General features: G+C 35.7%; 1 protein-coding gene across 2 annotated transcripts in view; it reads right to left on the minus strand.

Moving 5' to 3' along the window:
• Positions 1–954: 954 nt before the first annotated feature.
• The window catches only part of LOC105250464, a 173,297-nt gene continuing 152,242 nt past the window's right edge, over positions 955–22,009 (minus strand). For both annotated transcript variants that reach the window (XM_025412567.1, XM_025412568.1), the window contains exons 5-7: positions 18,974–19,146; positions 7,210–7,622; positions 955–6,090 (exon numbers count right to left, since the gene is read on the minus strand). In XM_025412567.1, the coding sequence (XP_025268352.1) occupies positions 5,882–6,090; positions 7,210–7,622; positions 18,974–19,146 (795 nt within the window). In that variant the 3' untranslated portion in view covers positions 955–5,881. The remainder of the gene's footprint in view (positions 6,091–7,209; positions 7,623–18,973; positions 19,147–22,009) is intronic.

A 22,009-nucleotide genomic window follows, 5' to 3' on the forward strand; every position in this document is an offset into this window, starting at 1 on the left:
AAGACTCTAGTTTCTGCGTTATCTTTCTGTCTATTGAATTTCGTTGTATCTTTTTGATAAAAGTTATTGAGGGGCTTTTTCTCTTATCGAAATTGCATTTTACCCGTTTGCAATATACCTGTCAATTACACATGTTTTCTATTTTCATAAGATTTGAAGATTTTTATATTCATATAAAAGGAACATATAAAAGAAATCCGATGATTGTCTTTGATGCTTCTGTAGTGAATATTTATTGCAAACGGAAATATCACGTACGATGACGTTCTGTAATCATGTTTGAAAAAAATCGAGACGCTCGCTTATTAAAATTTTCATGGATGTAGTGTAAAAAATTAAACGAATTGCAGTAGTATTTTCTATCCTGAATTTTCTGTGCTCCCAGTCGTGCATATTATATATAAAATGTTTTACGCGGGATGAGTAAAATTTCAGAGTAACACTGTTAAAAGGCTGTTATGCGGGGGAGAACGCTATCTCCGTAACGATCGATTTCCTTGAAGCGTGAATTTGCGTACCATCACCGACGGTTTTATCGTGGCTGCGATACGGTGGTGGTGAGATGGATCTAGAGGGTGGAAAATGGCAGACGAGAGATAGAACTCGTTCGGTTTTATAATTTGACACGAAATTGCTCACTTCCGGCATGGTTATATACTTACGTCGATGTAATTGCATACTTACAGTAGTGGCTTTCATCGTCAGGGCTCTTCTATCGGTTTTGATATACAACAATGGCTTTATATCATGGTGTCTTACACACAACAGATTGTCGTAAAAAAATATTTAATAAGATGCGAAAGGATGAAGGTGCACTTAATATTTAATTTGAAAAGGTTTCTTTAATCTGAACTACTTGAGATTACAGAATCTTTGGCAGACAATTGTCAAAATGTGCACAATAATAAATGTTACTTTATAAAAAAGTTAATTTATTTTTTGTTATTTAAAATATGACTTATATCTCACGTTATTAAATACAGCCAATTGTTTTATACAAGTTTTATCGTAAAAAGAAGTTTGTATGATATTTGCGAAGAACAAAAAAGGGTGACAAAGATAAAGAGAGAGAGGATTACACGATTCCTGAAATAATTGCTACTTTATTATATACGAATACCATTCATACGTCGCAAGTGAAAAATATTATGTATTCGAAGATCGAGAAGGGAGCCCGCTTATTTTCTCGACACATTTTATTATGTAATATAAACTTATGTGTTATACATCGCTACATATGCTTCGGCTTAATCGCTAGTCCTATCTGCTATCCTTACAGGGCTAGAATGCACAGTGACTTGTACAGAATAATCATCATGGCACTCCGCTTAGCTCCTCCATTAATCTGTCATTGATTTGTCATTGTCACGTAGACCGGAAACGCGCGAAAGAGGAAAGGAAGAATATGTGCATTTTTATATTTGAATAAATGTTCAATAAAATGAATGCAAGACGCGCAAAATATAAGCAAGTTGTCCGATTTATCATATTATTCTTTCAATAATAAAAAAACAAATCGTATATTTGGCGCACAAATTAAATAATTAATTTGCAAAGTCAGGGTGAATTGGAGCAATCATAATTAGATGATAAAGTATACAAAAGATATTTGTGATATTCAGATTGTATCCAAAAGGGAAAAGTTTTGCGATCTCGAGCTCAATTGAGGAATACAAAGAGAAGAATCGCATTTCAAATTATCATGGATCTTGTTATAAATGAACTCTGTGATTCAATTGCACCGAACTCAAATACCTCTGTTCAACGATAATGATTTTACAGTGACTTGCGTCGCTTTTTTTCAAGAGTACACTCGATCCTTTCCTCTTTCCGTGTCACAGAAGCCCCCGTTTCTCACGAAAGCGTTCCCGTTTAGTTTACAAAACGTTTACCCTTAATGCATCTAAAACTGCGAGACGGCAACGGCTCGACCCTCTTTCCTATATATATATATATATATATATATATATATATATATGTATATATCAGAAAAAATGAAGAGAACGGCACTCTCTCTCTGTCTCTCTCTCTTATCGTTATACGGTATTGTTCCAAGATTTTACAATACGCCGGTTGGATTTCCGTCTCGGGGATTAACTCGATCCGATATTTCACTTCGACCGCGCGCTCCCGCCGCCAGCGACGGCTTCCAAGGGATTCTCTCCGGCAAAGATCAGCCGCTAATTATCGCGGACGAACGGGTTTTAACGAAATAAGAGAGAAAGAGAAAAAGAGAGACAGAGAAAGAGAGAAAGTATCATAAGTACCGCCGTAATTAAGGTTGTATCTTCGTCTCGTGCGTTTTTCTATATCTTCGGCTCAAAAGATAAACCGAGAGTTATACATCTTTTATATAAATTGCGTTTTATATTAATGATTTTAAGAGAAATTCTTTCACAAAGTCGATCCTTTCTCAGGGAAAATTTCGAGAGTCGTCATGTTTCGTTTGTACTCAGTTTTATTATGTAGCTATTATTCTGATTGCGACGGCTTTTTGCCTGTCTCTTCCTTGAGAGATTTGCACAAACGATTTCAACAACTTTAAAATTGAAAAAGAAATCTGAGCACAAGAGAGAAAGAGAGAGCGAGAGAGAGAGAGAGAGAGAGAGAGAGGGAAAGGGGAGGGGAGAGCGAGCAAAGATGATTATGTAAAAAAAATATATCTTACTCTACACGAGTATTGTCGAAAGGTGTTGCGCAAATTTTTCCCACTTTCAAGATAATTATCGAAGCGTTCTGAGATGCTAAGCGGCAATTTGAAAACTTTTACACGTAATCGACTCCTCTCACCATCTTTATCCGTTATTATTGCGACGATTAGCCTTTCATTTCAGTTTCAGCGCTATGAACAAACGGAGATGGGTACAGACATTACGCAAGTGTGGCATGGGAGTTTGCACAGTACGCTATATTCTTCGCTCGTACCATTATTTTTCATAGCGTGCTTATTTTAAATTTCGCTAGAACCAACACAACAGGGAAATCATTATTGTTGTGTCACGTCGAAATTGATTTTGAAAATTTACAGTTAGTTATTTTCTTTTATTATGGTGACACATGATAACGGACACAATTGCGCTTTCCATTTTCGAAACATATGATTAAAAAAAATTCAAATAAAAGAAGATTGTATAATTCGGTTAAAAAAAATTGTATAATTACAATACTTTAGCTACGTAAACCTCTAGTCTCGCCACGTGTTTAGCGCTAAACGCGACTACGCAATTTTTGCAAATTAAATGGCAATTATATTATTTTTAAAATTTAATTTAATCAATCATATATCGATCTATTCACGATCGAGCATTTAGCGCTGAATATCCGATGAGAATAGTGGCTATGGACACTAATAAACATGAAGGACAAGCCGTGCGTCGACAATATATACGTCGCGTGCGGAATTCAACATTGAGTTACTTTTAGATCCATCCCTCTCTATGAGATGGCTCGAATTCTTAGTTCGTTTCTTACAAATGAAGCTTCGCGCATTCTTCGCAACCAACGCCGAATTCCGCATCGCGGACGCGATTAATACGGATCTAATAATTAACGAGTGTTACAATTAGACGTTAGTTATTAATTATTATCGTTAAATTTATGCCTAAGATATAATACACTCACCTAAAACGTACCTGATGATATCTTTGTAAAAATTTCCCTATCACGTCACGAGAGAGAAACAAATAGACTGAAAGAGAGAGAGAGTGAATGGGAGCGGAGAGAGAGAGGGAGGAGGGAAGAGAGAGACAGAGAGAAAGAGAGAGGGGGAACCACTCTCGATGACGATGGAGAAAAAAAATCGTTTTTGCGAAACACCCGCTCTATCGGTTCCTGCTTTATTCCACGGTGTTCTCCATCGAGCGAGGAGACGCTTTGCGAAAAACACTCACGCGATTTTGTCTGGGATTTTGAAAATCTGTACGAGCTACCTTGTCTATACGAGTGCGCTGAAAATCGCTCTTACGCTTTTTTTTTCTTCTCGCGAGATATTTTAACTTTTTCGATCATTGCACGACATTTCGAAAAAAAATTGCAAGCGTATCTTGCAAATTCTCTCGAAAATGGAATTCTTTTGCGAACAAAAAAGTTATACTCTATAAAGATTAAACTAAATGTAAAATTCCAAGCGTAGAGATAAATAAAAAAAGAGAATGTACAATTACGGGAAGATATAAAAAGATTCTTTTTTTTAATCAAGAAAAAGATCTCATTTAGATCTTAAGTTAATTATTAACTTTATTTGTACCTTGTTTAAAGAGGATTTCATCGCAAATCTCTCGCAAACAACCGTTTTCGTTTCGCGATAGAAAATAGCGGGCCGATAAAAACTTCGCTTTAAGCTATGTACGAGGTTCCCAGAAACATCGGTTTAATTTCAGCGAGACTATGGTATGGCACGCGACGGTTAAATTTCACCGGAGAAATTCTCGCACCTGAGCGTGTAGTACACGTCGATCATTCGCGGTATATTATTTGTACCGGCGATTAAACTATCGGTTTAATTGCACGTAACGTTTTTCTTCCGGAAAGTTGGGTCAATTTTCCAATTATGCCGAGGTTCATTTCTACCCTCGATCGCGTGCAAAGATCGAGGCGTGTTATCGCCACGTTCCACGTTAAGCTCGTTTTCGACGCGAGTTGAAATCGCGAATTAATTTAATTTTCAAGGCGAGATTCTCTCGTTAAACTAATATATAGATCGAGGAAATCTATACGTGTGCATCCATACATCTTTGGTATCTTTATAATCTCAGACGTGTCGATATGACTAGAGACACATAGGTAATTCGCCCTGTATTAGTGAGATGTTGCAGGTAGATACATGATTTTTTTTCTCTTTTCGTTTTTCATTGTAACTTCACCATAACAAATTCGACAAACACACTGCTCGATTGTTCAATTACTTTGAAAAAAACGAAACACGCTCCGACGAGTGAAAAACGAGCTTCAAACGCATTTTAGTGATACACGTGGAAACGCGATACGAGTTAGCTATTCGGATTTCTCTTTGGCAATCTTTATGTTTTCAATGTTCGGGGGTTTGCGAGCAAGGATACATATGTATCGCAGGGTAACATCAAATGACGATAAATGAGTAATAAATAATGAAGGTATAAGACTCGAAATATAAAATTAACAAATTAGTTTCAATAGCAATACGAGTCGAGCGTCGATGTTATGACACATTTATTTATTTATTATACAATAAAAAGCATGAATTAAAAATAAAAATAAAAAGAAGGAATAGCGAAACCTATTTCGACCCTATTTTTGGGTCATCTTCAGCGCAAATATGATGGCGTGGTAAAAATATAACAAAGGAGTTACATATCTGAATCGATGAGATAGGATGCCGTCCAAAGTAATACTAAATGTCTCGGTATCTCATTATCTTGATAAATGAGTAAAATAAAATCGCCGAGTAATCATGCTTCTCCGATTATGTAATAATCGCGAATATCGTGATTGCTTTGAGCCGCATCAGAAATACATCGTGCATGATCGTTTGCGTCAACATACGTAGTATCATCCGGAATCTTTCAAATAGCCCTTTATTTCCTTAAGATATCAGTTACCGTTTACGAAAATTTTTCTGTAATATATATTGTCAAATCACACACAAATCGCCCTCTAAAGCATAGCCCATAGTGGTACATTTCCAGCGCCAAGTCGATATAAAAGATATTCTCCAACTCGTTCAACCTTACGTCATGTTCTCCGTTTTAATTTAATTTCTCATACGTCACGTCCGTCCCGTTTGCGTGCGCATTTCTCGCATAAATCGCTCCTCACCCGCCTCGTCCGCTTGCCAGCGCGACCTCTCGTCCGAGAGCGAGTCACTTTGGTACACGTGTTCGTGAAAGGAGACCCCCGACGATGACTACCAATGGTAGTCGATGATCGGTTTGCTCTCCGAGCACGGGTTGACGCTGCCGCACCACTTGGTCTCCTTCAGCGGGGGACACGGGGTGCCACCTCGGCGCGGCTTTATCGTGACCTTCCGCGTCCTCTGGGTCTCGCCCACCCCGCAGCTGCGACTGCACGCGCTCCACGGACCCCATTCGCCGACCTTGCAATCTCTCGGTGCGCCTGGAATCACGAGTGCAATTATTCCGCTCGAGCGGGTCTGCGGATCCACGTCTAATCTCGCGACGTGCAGGGAAATTGTTGAACTAAATGACTGTGATAGGTGACCGCAACGAAAATGGAGAAAGTTCTAGCTTTAAAGAGAAGTCTCTTAAATTTTACCCTGATAACTCTCTTGAAGACTAGGTTTGGAAAAAAATCAATTTTTAAATAGTATTTATAGAATTTTTAAATAGTATTTATAGAATTTTTTTAAATTTTAATTAGCTTAAAATCGAAGAATCATGCAGTAATGTTTCTCAAGTCTCGACTAAGATTGTCTTCGAAAAATCACAACTGAAGCGATAATCCTGAGATTAAATTACAACAAATATTAGATTTATGCAAACATAATAATCAATTTTCTCACTCTTTTCTTCTTTATCTTTTAAAATTAAATATTTATTAATTTTTGTCATTATCTTGCAATTTGTTAGCTATACTGTTATCAAATCAAATAATATATACCGCTATGTAAAACAGAATACAAAAATCTTGCACACTAGATCCTCGCACGCGAGGAAAAGGCTGCATTCACTTGGCACAGAAACCAGAACGGCGGACAAACGCGAGACAGAAAGGGTGGAGGCTACAACGCGGATGTGAAAGACGAAAGAGAAAGAGAGAGGAGAAGCGTGGTAGTGCGCTTTGATCATTTACGCGGGAAATATGGCTATTGAGAGCGCTCGGTTCTTTTGCATTAGCTACCGTCAGTGAAAAACTGCATCGAGGGTTTTGTTCGGTTCTCCCGTTTTCGTCATGTCTATTAAAAAGTTAATTAGAGACTCGATTAGATAGCAAAGGCAAAAATATCAGCGAGGGATCGAAAAACATTCTGAATTATGGTCCGTAATCATTCTTTGTCGGATTAGCGATGATCAATAGGGGTGGCTATCGATCGCGTTGCCTCGATATAGTGTCGTTATATCACATAAGATACCATATAAGGTACAAAAAGGCCATGAAAAATATATCATGCAATAAATAGTATTATTCTAAGAAATATAGCTTTCTACTGGATGCACATGATAAAACTTAACATCGCAGGTGACACGATTTGTATTCTGAAATTCTTATACCCACGTGTTCTAACTCGCTTGCCCTTGGACGTCAGCCCGTGATGCTTCATCCTGAGTCTGTGCTGGCGCGGATCCGCCAAGTTGGTCGCGTTGCTCGCGAATGAATAACCGATACTCGATACATTCGACGCGTTCGCAATCTTCCTCTGGATATCCTCGTAGATCTGCGCCTTCTGCGCCTCCGCCGTTCGTCTGTAAGTCTGATAATACGGCCAATCGGATCTTCCTGTCTCGCTGTACTGTCTCGTTTTATCACCGTCGACGGTGATCTTCGAAGTCCGCGGCATCGGGGTCGCGTTGTACCTCGGTCGCTGCCACGAGGCGTACGACGAGGCGATGCTGTTGATGATCGCCGCCTTGTTGTCGCGCGGAACGTCCGTCACGATCTGCTGACCGTTCCCTGTCGTGCTCCAGTATCTGAAGTCAGAAAAACATCAAGAAGACACGTGTCATTAGATCAGGTAACTCCAGCAATTTCAAGGTATTCCCGCTCTATACCTCCTATATCGATCCTCGGGAAGGGGACTCGAGGGAGACCGCGATGTTCACAGGAGGAGCCGAATATAAATTAGTTCATTAAAATAAAATTGAGACTTTTTAATTAAAAGACTCTGGAATTCGGAAATTAGAAATTCGCTAAGTCTCGAAAACTTTCGCGATGCGAAGGTGGAAAACGCGTGTACGTGTGCAATTCCAATTTCGCCATGCACCCCCCGACGATTATTTACGTCAATATGGCGTTTCGTTAATATTATTCGCGTGTAATTGTTATTCGATGCGCGCACTTTGACGACGCATCGGGCAATGCTTTAACGCGAATCGGCAGAATTTCCATTACTATGTCCTGTCCATATACTCGCAATCAATACTCGATGAATATACATGGAGTCGGTCGGCGCGGTGCAGCGAAACGCCACAGTGTAGACAGCGCCTAGACAGTAATAAGTTGGACGAGCGTGTTAGGTAGCAATTACTAAATGGAACTGGCCAGGTATTAGTGGCGCACTGAACTTGTCGGACGCCATTTGCCAAACGTATACGTATTACTTGTATGAAGCACGAGATATGATGCCGTGCGAGACAAAGTTGAAAATTAATTATTTCCAGGAGAAAGTAAAATTCGCGAATTTATCAATAATAAAAATAATTTGATTTGAGTTCTGCCAGTCGATTTGTCGACTGAATTTAACTGGCCAATAATTACAGCTGCGTTGCACAACTTACGATTTTATTATATATAATAAATATATTTATCGATAAATTTAAGTATCGTTGGACTACGCATTGATATTCGGCCTTTGTAAAATCATAATTATTGTTTATTCGAGAAAGAGAGAGAATATACGTACAATTAAAATATTATAAAAGCATGTACATTGTATTTAATTATAATTAACATTTTTATTTGAAAAAGAATAATTAACTGTATAATTAAAATAATATAGTGGCAGAATAATGACTATATAATCTTGAAAAATATAAAATGTAATTAAAAATAATTCACAACGTGATGTATACATATAATAATGACACAAAAGGAAATAATAATAAAAAATAAAAGAAATGTAACGTATTATTTTATATTCTCTCTCTTTTCTCGTAATATATTAATAGATTCTACCTCTAATATCAGTTAAGGCTTGAGTTTACTAGTTGTTCACTAGTGCATTGAGGCTGGCACTTCGTTTACACGACACCTTTCTCTAGATTTTCGCCGCTCGAGCGCGCCGGGATGGAATCGGTCGTTCATTATGGACCGTTTCTACGGGGGTTTTCGTCGTAGTTTTCGTCGGTACGTGCACTCCGACGAATCGAATTTAGCGAGCGCACTTGGAGGCGTGTGGATGTGCGAAAACAATTTCGAAAATTGATTTACGGTTGGCATGTGGTACACATAAGAGAACAGAATCAAGGGGTTGTCCGGCAATCTCGAAACTTGCGTTTCATGCGGGGGAAACTTATTCATCCCCATTTTCTTCCCCTTCTTCTCTCACTTTCTCTCTTTCCATCTTCTCTTTCTATCTTTGGAAAAGAGACAACTTTTGCCCAAAATTTTCTCAATTCGACGTTGGATTCGGCTTTATTTTCGGCTTAAAATAAAGTTTATGACATGTAGATTACCAGTTTCAGAGAAAATGATGGCCAAATGATAAAATAAGTATTATTTATAAGGGTAGAAATAAAAATTTTTACAGGAGTGAAAATTAAATGGTAACTCGGTCCATCTAGAAACTCGTATATTATCCGTAATTTATGCGTCGTAAACTTTATTTTAAACTAAAAATGAAGTTCAACTTCGAATTGGGAAAATTTTGGGCAGTACCCTATGGATACCTGCTCGCACCTTTTTTATGGAAAATTGGCTTTTCGTGTATTTTCGCGCAACGAAATGAAAAATTTTCATCGAGAGCGTTTATTCTCGCGATCGTTGGATGTTTCCCGGCGCGAAATTGCCGAGCGCACGTGACATTTGCGATTTCATTATTATAGCGATTTGCGGTGAAAATTTGCACCGGACGCAATCGATTAGAAAATTCTGTTTAATCATGGTAATTACAAATCCCAATTGTAATTTGTGATCCAATTAAGCAATTACACTTTGCAATATGTAGGCAATGCAATCGGTGCGTATCAGTTTCGAAACGCAGCTACGAATTTGAAATTATCTAATTATCATGATTATCTTCTAATCTGTGAATCCCTCTCGTTGGCCTGCATCGCACGAGTGAATGAATGAGCGATGAAATAATTTCGTAATTAATTTTTTTCATAAATCTTAGCTACATTTTATTATTTATCAACGAATGCATGCCGTTCGAAGAACGTAACTCTAAATTGCATTCGCCGAGATAACTTCTTCTGCTATTAAAGATACGCCGACATGGCTCGTTTAGCATAACTGTATTTTCTACGTGATATTTGCATGTATGCAGATTTAGCATAAGTTTACTTTTTCCTACGCTTTAAATATTCCTCCAGAAAGTTCCAAACTTTACGGTTGGCTAAGAACTCGAGCTGGCGTAGGTCGGTATAATTTTTTAATTAAACTGACCACTGTTGCTCTGTCGTTGTCAAGCGAAAAAATCTACACAAATACGAACAAACGTGAATTTAATTCGCTCTTTACAAAATTTATTGTCATCCAATTACGAACGAAAAAGACACGTTGGGTATTTTAATTCATGGGCACTTTTAATTTCTGTTCGATCAAACGCAATTCAGAATCGAATGTCAACAATTGAATCAATCGTCCTGTTTGAGTTGCAAGGCAATTCGTGGAATTATTTTATCGCAGGGAATCGAACTCTCTATATTTAGATCTAATCGACTCGTTACACTCTACCGGACTTACGTAACGACATCGTCTCCGCCGATTATGGTCACGTCCACAGGAAGTTTGACGAAGTGGGGTAAACAGTATATGTATATCGCTGGCAATCAGTATGGTCGAGGGTGTGGAGACAAGTACAGGAAATTGTCTTCGTTATTACTTTACTTCGTAAAACAGAAGGACACTTTTCTTGGAAATGAAATTTTTCTCTCTTCCTCTCTCCTTCTCCGATCGATTTAACTCTTATTCTACTCTAATATTTTATATAAGAAAAGGGAAAGTGTGAGAAGGAAAACCTTAATAAATCTTCATTTACCGAATAATAATATCGTCTCGTTTGAGGGTTCCCCTTATCGCGTGCCGTTTGCTTTATATTGAGTTTCATTTTCCGGGCGTTGAAACTTATTGCGGGTCGTTAAATCTATAAGAAACAGACGTCGTTTCATTCCATGGCGATGGCGGAAAAGAAGATATTAGCTCTACTTTATTATATATTTTATTTATTATATATTTATTATGTATATTATATATTTATTATATATATTATATACTTATTTATTATATATTTATATATAATAAATAATATTTATATTTTTATATATTTATTTATCATATATTTTCGTCGGACGGAAGTCGAGAGGTAGTTAACAATTTTACAACGATACGATATGCAATGCCCCACGTTTTACATTCTTACTAGGGATTCTCGATCCAGCGTATATTCTCGACGCAATAATTTAATTTATGTCACGCTCATGTGTGGAATTTACAAGCGCGATGAACTTAATACGTGGTAGAACGCGATACAATGGACACCGGTGAATTAATTGCGCGCTAATGCGTTTGCATCTGACGGCAGAAAGGAGAAGTGGAGAGGGGGACTTTGAGCGTTAATGCATGCATTTCATTGTCGGTCTCTCGGATTTTCGTTCCATTATATGCGTTCTCGTCTGCGCGTCTCAATCGCGATAACGCGTAACATGCATGATTTTTAATATAAGCTGCTCTTTTTTGTCGGTATATTTTTTCAATTGTACATGAAGTATTAGGAATTGTGATTTATCGCGCGAATTTCATCAAAAGTCTCTTTCAACGGATAATTTATTTTTATGTTTCTTTTTTTTCATCTTGCGACGTGATTTGTCTCATTATTGATTAATTATTCGTCATTAAAAAAATATGCGTATGCATATATATCTCTTCGCTTTAAATTGAGAAAATTCAGAGTACAATTAAAACGTGAAAAAAAAAATAGTCTGGATTTCCGGAAAGATTCCAGAGATATATGAAATTGTCTAATACGAGTGCGAACTATGGAGATTCTCCAACGGTACGACAGTAATAGCATTTACATTTTGGATTATGCAAGCTGTTTCCGTAGTCCGGCTCGCGCGGATTATCACAGAACTCGTGAGAGATATGAAAAAATGTTTTCAGAATATTGCGGGCCACGCGCACACACATGCACCTATACACACATACATATATCTATAATATATTTAACCGAGAATTGAGGAGGAGGAGAGAGAGAGAGAGAGAGAGAGAGAGAGAGAAAGAGAGAGAAAGAGAGAGAGAGAGAGAGACACACGCAAAGTTATTCGCTGCGATATATCGTTGTGGATATTTCATATCCATCATTGACACTGATGGATTAAGATGTCCAGATCTATTTTTTGGAAACGAGACGTCTCGCTCGGACAAGCTAACTTTAATTTCTTTGACCTCGCGTGCGCACCATTGAAAAATACGCGCGTGGAAATAAATTATGGGTGGCGGGAAATAAATTACGCCGGGTGCATTACGATTGCCGCGGGTTCGCGACTCTACTCTCTCTCTCTCTCTTTCTCTTTCACCTTGCGATAAATACGGAGGCGGAATGCATCGGGTGCGATACCTAAGCACGTCGTCTGTTATAGTTACTTCTTGTTACACTCTCGCCCTCCTATCGCAGTAAATTCATTGGAACGTGCTATATGCCGAATGTTCTCTCTCTCTCTCTCTCTCTCTCTCACACTCTTTCTGTCACGAATGGTACCTATTACGTTTAGCGTGCGATAGAGATTTACGCGGTCGCGTTTGTGCTTCTAGTGAAGTGCACGCGGTTTTATCACTCTGTCCGGTAATTAACTTTATGATTACGCAAAAAGCGTGAACTTCGCACACGAGTTTCATTGAATTCGCAGGAATTCATAAAGCTTGGCGAAAAACGTATTATTCTTTGAAGTTCGCGATTCGTTGAAGTTCGTTATATCAAGATGAATTTCACCGGTAAGTTTCACCTTGAAGCCTTTTCTATTTTTAAAGATAAATGACTTCATTGACGTTCAATTGTTCTATCTCGATCTGTATATTCAGATATTTATTCAGATATTTATTTATATAAGATGATGACAGTAAGCATTATATGTGTTTAACGTCAATAAATTTGTACAACGTAACTTGGCAAATTTTTATGATGGGAAATCATTGTTTTAATCCAAAATTTATTTGTAACTCAAGGATTGTAGTTCAAGGATGCATATATTTATAGTTTTGTTGCAATAAAACTTTCGATACGTACATTTCCAACATTTATATGCAGATAAGCAATGCGGATAAAAGATATTTTTTTGCAGAAACATTGTAAATAACGTATAATATGTTTTCATTCTTTCATTTTACATAATATTTATACATTTTAATGATCTTATCACAGAATAAAAATAAATCATTGTATGCGGTGTGTGCGATTGTTGTCCTGATTTTGATTTATTATTTTGTTCCATCTCTTCGTGTGCCTTCAACAAATTTATGGAACCGGAGACTATTAATTTGTTTATTTGTGCAGTTTTATTGATATATATGGAGTAATATATTTCTCATGATAGAACATCGATGATATGAAAAAAAAACAAAGAGAAACATATTGTTTGGTTAATAGAAATTTTTTTACCGTAACAATGGGGCGAATTATTTTTATGAAAAGAATATAATTCACTATTCTGGGAAGCATAAAATACATATTGGCTTCGGGCACAAAAACTTTTAGCTAAATTGAAATATTGCTGAACGAGATTTACCTTTTATCAATTTGCTTTCCTTTTATTAATTTACAATTATGTATTGACATTACTTTTAGCACATCTAAAAAATCAATTTTCGCGCGCAAACACATATGATAAAACTTATAAAAATTTATAAAAATAGCTTATATAAATTATAACTTATATAAATAGCTTATATAAATTATAAAGTATCGCTATAGTTCTTTCATGACGCTTGTTTCACAAACATAGTTCAATAATGCAGAGATATTTCTTCACGATAAATTTACAATTTTATTCATTACACGAAGAAGGTTTGTGCTCCCTAAGATTAATCTCTGGTTGTTAATCCCTCGAAGAGATCAGTTCAATGGCTGTTCAGTAATGAGATATATCGTTACCATGGTCACATTGTTCCGTTCTGAAACTATCTTAGTGCGCGGGTCCCGGACAAGGAAATGACCGGGATGATCCGGTCGTAAGATTTAATCTGTTAAGACAAAGAGCAGGAAAATAGAAAGATCTCGTCCTAAAGTGGGGCAGTAGCATCAGTAACAGTCTCGAAGGCACAATAGCAATTACCAGAAAACGACGATCGTTCCCTGCCGAGTGGCCAGATAGCGTCGAATGGAATCGAATCTGCGGTAACGTTCCGAGGAGATTGGCTACTCCCCGCAGAAGGGAGGATTACAGATCGATCTCGAGTGTCATCGAACGTAAGCTTTATCGATCTTGACGGCGCGTTAACCGGATATTGGATGGATACTAGGAGAGGCCTGTAAAGCAAATGCCTGGTCGGTTTTCGCATGATCGCTCGCCGATTGTGCGTATCGATTCGATCATTCTCCGAAATATTTTGCGGTCTTTGATACAGTTCCGATCCGGCATCAGGTATCGCAGAAACGTTAATTGTGCAATGATAGAAGAGCACGGAAAATACAGGATATTTTGGAAACCACTGGGTGTATTTTTCGCTGTGAATTTTTCGAACGAGTCGAATAATCGGAATTGTTGAGAGTTACATCTTTCTTTTCGAATGGCATTCAGAATTTTATCCTGATCGGCTTTGTTGCGTTAGTACGGGATATCGAAGTATAAGAAATGCATCATAGATTGGATTTTTTCGATAGGATATGATAGAGTGATCGAAAGAACACGCGAGAGTGAAATAATTTGTTTGGAGAATTGTACGAATCGACGCGAGCGTAAATATGATTGTAATATATTGATAACAAATATGAGACAGCAACTCTTGATACATCACGCAAATACTCGAAACTATCAATCTTTAGTCCGATGAAAATACAATCGAATATAAAAGATGTTTTTCCGTGCAATTCTCGTCTCTCGCTTTTTTTGAAGTTTAAATCTCTTCAGAGCCCTTTACAGTAGTAAACATATTTAATATTAAATATTAAAAATATTAAAAATTAATAGAGAAAATATAATTTTATATATAATTTTTTCTCCCGTATTTCGAATTATTAATATTTAATATTTCATCAAGCATATCTATAAATTAATGACATATATTTCACATCATCCGCGGATTTTTCTACAAAGAATTAACTTTTCGCCAACTGTAATATTTCGCGCTGCGCACGGTCAGCTCTTCAGTGGAGAAAATATCCCCTTTATTTTCCCAATTTCGTCGGACAGCTTGATCGAAATTGGAGGTCATGAAAATCTCCGTCAGCCATGTCCGCCCCAGTAGAAGTAAAACAAGTATAAAATGTCGGAGACGATATAACAGAGAAAGAAAAAGAGATAGAGCAGCACGTTACAACGTTATTTTCAAGTTTTTCTCCTCGTTGATGTCGATATTTTCTGTCGGCTTTTAACCTCCGGTCGGATATTACGGCGAGAACTACCGGACACGGTTGCACGTATCGCAAAAATTGTCGCGAATCATCCGTAAAATTAGTATCGCAATCATCCATTAGATATCAAAAACCGTACACATATTCGATCGCGATTTTTAGAAAAGCTTCTTTCATTCTCGAAAAGCTTTACCGCGCTTTTATAATGCTTCAAGTTCGTAAGAAATATAAATAATATTCGCGAATATAGAAATGTACAGAGTACGAATCCTGTTACGAATAGCGGAATATGTGAATATGGAATATGTGAAGAGGATATAGAATTTTATATGGCAATTGAAAACATTGAATTTATAGCAATTTCAATGCGTCTTAAATACAAAAGATAAGTATAACGTGTATTGTGTATTATACGCGCATATTTATTATATCCCATAAAAATATATATTGCTTTTTCATCAAGGTGCTGCTTCTCTTATTTATAATTATACAAATTTACTAATTATACAAGATTTATAAGCTAAAATTAAAATTCAATATGAAATTTAAAGCACATTAGCAGTATAATTTTTTACTACTTTACTTTATTACTTTACTACTTTTTATTTAAGAAGTACGTTTAAATATGTCATCTATGTTTGAATCGTGTAAGTATTTATTTTCTGATTTTCATTTAAGTTAATGAAAATATTTTATGATTTACTTTTCATTACGATAAAAGTCCGATGAAAGTCGCCCCGGTGGTCGATCTTGAGTAACTTCAAAGTCGGGTCTGAAAGTGCACTTTCCGGCGTGTTCGTAGGTATATAAAAAAAGTGTAAAAAAATCATCGTGCGTAGCACGTAATATTATATCGAGGTAATAGGTTATACTCCATTTGTATTTAAAACATCGAGTAGAATCAGACGCGACACCCACGGACACGCATAATATCGTTATTGGTATTCAATGTTGGCTGCGTCCTTTCCAATCCGACTAGCTGTGTTTCACGATAAATTGCATTTGCGGCTCGAGGGGTAGCTTCAGTGGGATTTTTCGCTCGATAAACAAAACGAAAGGGGGAATATTACTTTTCGTCGCGTACAATACATACATCCTGATCAATTAGCCTATTCTGTTGGCCTTTTATATTTTCCAAACCAGATTTAGATATCTTATAACACGCAATTCTCTACTTTTAGAAGTCGTACGAAAAATTTACTATTATTATAAATGGAAATATGATATTTTTATGTAGTTAAATTTATTGGAGAAAAATTTGTAATTTTTTATATATATTTATTCTGAAAAGATCAAAGTATTATAAGAGTTAATTATGATTAATTTGCAATTGAGAAGTTATATGAATTTTGATCATTATTAAAGTGTATTGTTTAATCGAGTAATGACTAAGTTATATGAATTTCCCATGTCAATATCGGAATTAAGTAATCATTTACTTTTTAATGATCTCCTAGATATAAGGGAGAGTTTTACTTCGGATGTGGAAATACAAGCACATTTTATACCTGCACTGGGAAAGTGGTCTTAAAACATTCCCATAAATTCTCCTTAAACTTTTATTCTCGTGCAATTGGGGCGAACGGTGTTAGCAGTAATTCACAGTTTGCGTACTCATGGTGTATTAGAAATAGAAAGTAGACAATTTTATTAAAGTTAACTGAAGAGAGACTCGAGAAGATGTTGTTGGCGTGATATGGCGAAAGTGAAAAGTTGTGTCGTCGGCGGATGAATTTTCTTCTGAGGACATATTACGGCGGTTTCGCTCCATTATTGCGCAAACGTTATACCGAGTTGTCAAATGTCACAGGGCGAGTACGATGATTTTTCCGAGGGTCGAGTAAGGATGACACATCGTGAGAAGAAAAAAAAAACCTCGCGATCTTTATGTGCAAACCTCTCCCCGAGCTCGAGCTCTCTGTCGTAAAAGTTAAAGAGAGAAATAGAGCGAGAAGGTACACGCTGGAGGGACGGACAAGAGAACAATCTCGTAAGGGCATGAAGAGATGCCGGTGGAAGGCAAAGGAGAACGATTCCTGTCATAAAAGAGAGCGGCGAAAGGGGTTGGATGAATCTCTTCTCGAGCGTGTGTTGAGCCTTTCATAAGACGAGAGAAACGCGAGAGTGACCCAAGAGGAAAGGTCAATACTTTGGCCGGCGACAGTATCGGACACTGTGGAGGGAAAGAAAGTCCCTCACAAATACGTGTCGCAAACTACCTGAGAAGTGCATGGCGATTGAAGGTGGAATTCGAATTTTTTTTATGATTTTTGGGAAATATGTTATTTTCGTATATTAGAAGTATATTTGAAATGCTACTGTGTGTTTTGTAATATTATTTTCTTATCCATTTATATTTCACAAGTTACAGAGAATCAAGCACATTCGAATGAATATCTTTACTTATTGTTGAAAGATACTATATCATTTTTCGAAGTATATGTCAGATTGTTCTCTCGATAAAGATCTGATAAAAAGCAACACATGTCGTTTACTTTAAATATTTGTCGCTCATAAGCAAGGTAACTCAATGCTTTGCACTGTCATAAAATTCCACGACTTTTCGCGCACGTTTGCCTCTCTTACAAGAGGAAAAGCAGCGAGATAGATGCAAAGACCATTTTCGGGCAGTCAATGACGCCGTTTCCAAAATTCGATATCAATACGCGGATGTTGTCAGACGATTGTCGCTCCTCTGGGATGAAATACGCTTGACATGAATGTGCGCGTCCATTGAATACATACTCGTCATTTTTGCGATCCTCTCTCATATCGCTGGGAAAAGGCAACCATTTACTATCTACCGTTCTCAAGTTTAAGAGTTTCGTCTCAAGGTGACATCCTGGACGAACTAAAACTCGAAGAAAACGTACTAGGCTGCTGGGCTTAACGAGCTGACTTGAACTTTGGGCTTCCTCTCGGACCCTCGGTTTTATTAACTGTGGATTTATGACATACCGGTGTCTCCCTTAGTCCTCAATCTAACGTGACTGAATACTCTAAGAAGCGAACATGAAGAAGATATCGCATCGTAAAAAAATATTTAGTCACATGATGTGTCTATAATATTCGCATATATTAGAAATGTCGAAAATTATACATATTTATATAATGGCTATTGTTTTATTTTAAATTATTATATTATATATTCAGATGAAAAATAGTATCGGCCCTATATAATGTAATTTATCGTAGAGTTCGAGTCCTTTTATGTATACTATATCTGTGCATCTAAATTTAATTATACTTCTTTAAATAATGCAGAGAAAAATCATTCATTTATATACGTGAAAAATACTTCATGTCCTACATTCTATAAATATTCTAAATTTCGGTCAAGATAAATTAAAATTTCTCTTTTCAAGTTTTTCTTTTAAAATTTTATAACCGATACGACTGAATCCGAAAACGCGGATACGTAAAACAAGAGAAAATTCTTTTATTTTTTTACAGCCCATTTTGGATTATCAAATATGTATGCGACCCAGCACATACATAAAGTATAACTTTCTGCTCCCGTTAATCCGTAAAATATAAAATTTGACGAAGGAGGGCGAGAAAAGACCGACCGTGGTAGTACGTGGAAATGTGTACCTGTATCTTTGGGTGTCCATTTCCCTTCGTTCTTCAGCTATGGCCTCGTTTAGATCCCTGTTCGGATCGATTCCTCTGGGAGCCTCGTTGTTCGCTTGGAGATTGTCGTTGCTGATGAATTCTACCTCGACGTCGTCTTCGTGATACGATTCTGTCAGGGTATACTCGCGCAGCTGAAACAGCAGCAAGAGCGAGCACACTTTCAATCAACGTTTCACCGGCACATCAGTCGAATAAAAATAAAAAGGAAGAAAATACCATCGGTTCTCTATACCGCGGAATAAGCAATGAGGCATGCATATTTATAAACCAGAAATAAATGTGCTCTTCGAGAGTTTATAAGCATTTCGTTGCGTTTCACATGATCTACATGCGCGCAGTATGCGAATTATGCTCGATGAATAATAAACTTTTAAACATCAATGAACGGATTTAAGAGGAGCGAACTTTCTGAACATCTATCATATTTATTGCACAATACAACATAAGTACTATATATGTGCGTATAATTAATTATAACGCAAGTTACTTTACTTATTTAATTAATTAATTAAATTTTTTGTTGCATTTTATTAATTTTTTATTTTATTATTTTTTACTTTTTTATTTTATTTATTTTTTTTATATTAAATTTTTTTTATATATTTCTTCTACTCTCAAATGTAAATACATACATACATGTATTATCAAAAAACAGAATTAGTCTAATTAAATGTTTAAGCTTTTAGACATCGGCACTATATAATTTTTTTTAATCTCGGCAAAGCATCATAATAATAAGAAATATTACTTTGATGTATGTAAGGTTTCCTCGTAAGTTTGTTATATTTTCATCAACAGATTCTTTTAGCAATCTAAAAGTGGGAAAGAGAAGAACGCAATAAAAAATTAAAGATGAGTCTTAAAAACTTCCAAGATTTAATAAGGGATACAATGAGAATGTATAATATATCCTGATCTATTTAAAGATTAAACATTGACCGACCTTTTTCCCTTCCTTTTAAAAGTAGTTGAATTTTTCATCACCATTAACCGAAAGCCCCTTCTTCCTTTTACGATGAATTTTAATAAATGGGAACACAGGTATTTGTAATTGAGAATACCGGATGATAGATATTACTTGGAAAAACATATGATGTTACCAAATATATAATTTATAATTTTGTTTTAATTACTTTTTCTAATAACTTATTTTTTCTCAATTTAAAAATAAGCCTGAAAATATTGTTAATAAAATAGTTGTTTATTTCTTTTTTGTTAAAATAACTATATATAGTCAATCAGGTGGGCAACGCATTAAGCAATTGTTGACTTGCTTTTAAAGCATCGTAGAGAATGATTGGTGGTAAGGTGCTTTCGTGTTGCAGTAACCTTACGATTAATCACTCCCAGTGGCCAGCAGGGTACGACCGAATTAAAGCCAATGAGACTTTATGGTGCTTTACCGAGCAACATACCGCCGTTTTTCTCCGTTTGCCCCTTAGTCGACTCGTTTGTGTTTCTCGCTGAAATTTTCGTAACTCCTGCACTTACTTCGTTGCGAAAAAACAGCATTTTGCACACGTGTGCGAATAAAATACTTTATATTCAATTTAAATAATGTATTATGAGCTTTTAATTAAACTTTTACACTTGTAATGTTTCCAAAGAAGAAATAGAATTTTATCATGAATTGTGAAAAATACTAGTGGCTTATAAAATTTATTTAAAAATTATCAAGAAAGTAAAACGTGAGCGTAATTCCACATACAATGTGCGACATAATATCAATATATATTTTACGAACATTTTGGGATTTAGGAGAAAACTGTACCCCATTAATGCATCTTGACACTTTTATCCGTATTTTTACCGTTAATATCGGACATTTATTCTTAATGAAGCTTGCAGATCGCTGCAGACGTGCAAAAATTAACGATTTGATATCGATTTCCTTTTAATCAATAAATGATGTAAGAGTCACAATTATAAATAAAAAGTAACAAATATACCATGTATCGAGCGAATAGTACACGGTAAAAAACATTTTGTATTTCTGTTAAAATTTTCTCATGTAAAAATTTATGTGTTAAATTTTTAACATACTTTTATGTTAATGTAATATATTATCGTTGCGTTATTTTGACATTTCTGCGTTGTGTTAATATTCACCGTTTCTAAAAGTTAAAACAACACAATTAATATAAATGCATAAATTTTTGATGAAATATGTTATATGTTAAAATGAACAGATAAGTTGTGTTATTTTTCTCTCTATAATAGTTTCCATATGTTAAATCGACATATCTCTTCTGTTTATTTATCATAAAAATATAAGAATAACATTTTCTTTTAATTAAATTTAACATTATAAATATGTTAATTTAACATAAATTTTATTTCCAGATAAAGTTTAAGTGTTACACTTTTGTGTTAATTTTTAAACATATACTTGTGTTATTTATTTACATACTTGCCTTCTGTTAAATTAACATTAAAATTAAAGTGGATAAATTGGGACATTTGAAATATGTTAAATTTAACACAAAATTTTTTACTGTGTATCAAAAGAATTCATAATCACTGCTTATTATGATAAAATTTTCAGTGGTGTTCTGGTTATTTTAAGCAACTCGCTTTCTTAGATTATAATGCTATTCAAACCAAACTAATTGCCTTACTTTCACGAGTGGTGCTCATTTTAATTATTCGACATACTTTGTTAAGTGGATAATTAATTATACGAAATGTAAGAACAATAGTTTTCTCAGAATTTTGAAAAAAGAGAAAAAAATAGTTATGCATAAAAGAAACATTTTTCATCCATGTTTTATACATTTCTTTTTCAAAATAATTGACACATACTTGAAATCTATGAGAAAAATAGAACAGTTTCCAAAAAAAAAAAATATAAAAGTACTAACATTCTTTTTTTGTATTCATTTATATACTTGTGGAGACCATTGTGATAAGTATTATACAACTTTATCTGCTTGCCTGTGCTAGTAGGGCTTTGAAATTGGAGCAAGCGTTAATTACTGTCTAATTAAACTTTTT

This window comes from Camponotus floridanus, unplaced genomic scaffold (genome assembly GCF_003227725.1).
Source record: "Camponotus floridanus strain SB8 unplaced genomic scaffold, Cflo_v7.5 scaffold52, whole genome shotgun sequence".
Classification (NCBI taxonomy): domain Eukaryota; kingdom Metazoa; phylum Arthropoda; class Insecta; order Hymenoptera; family Formicidae; genus Camponotus; species Camponotus floridanus.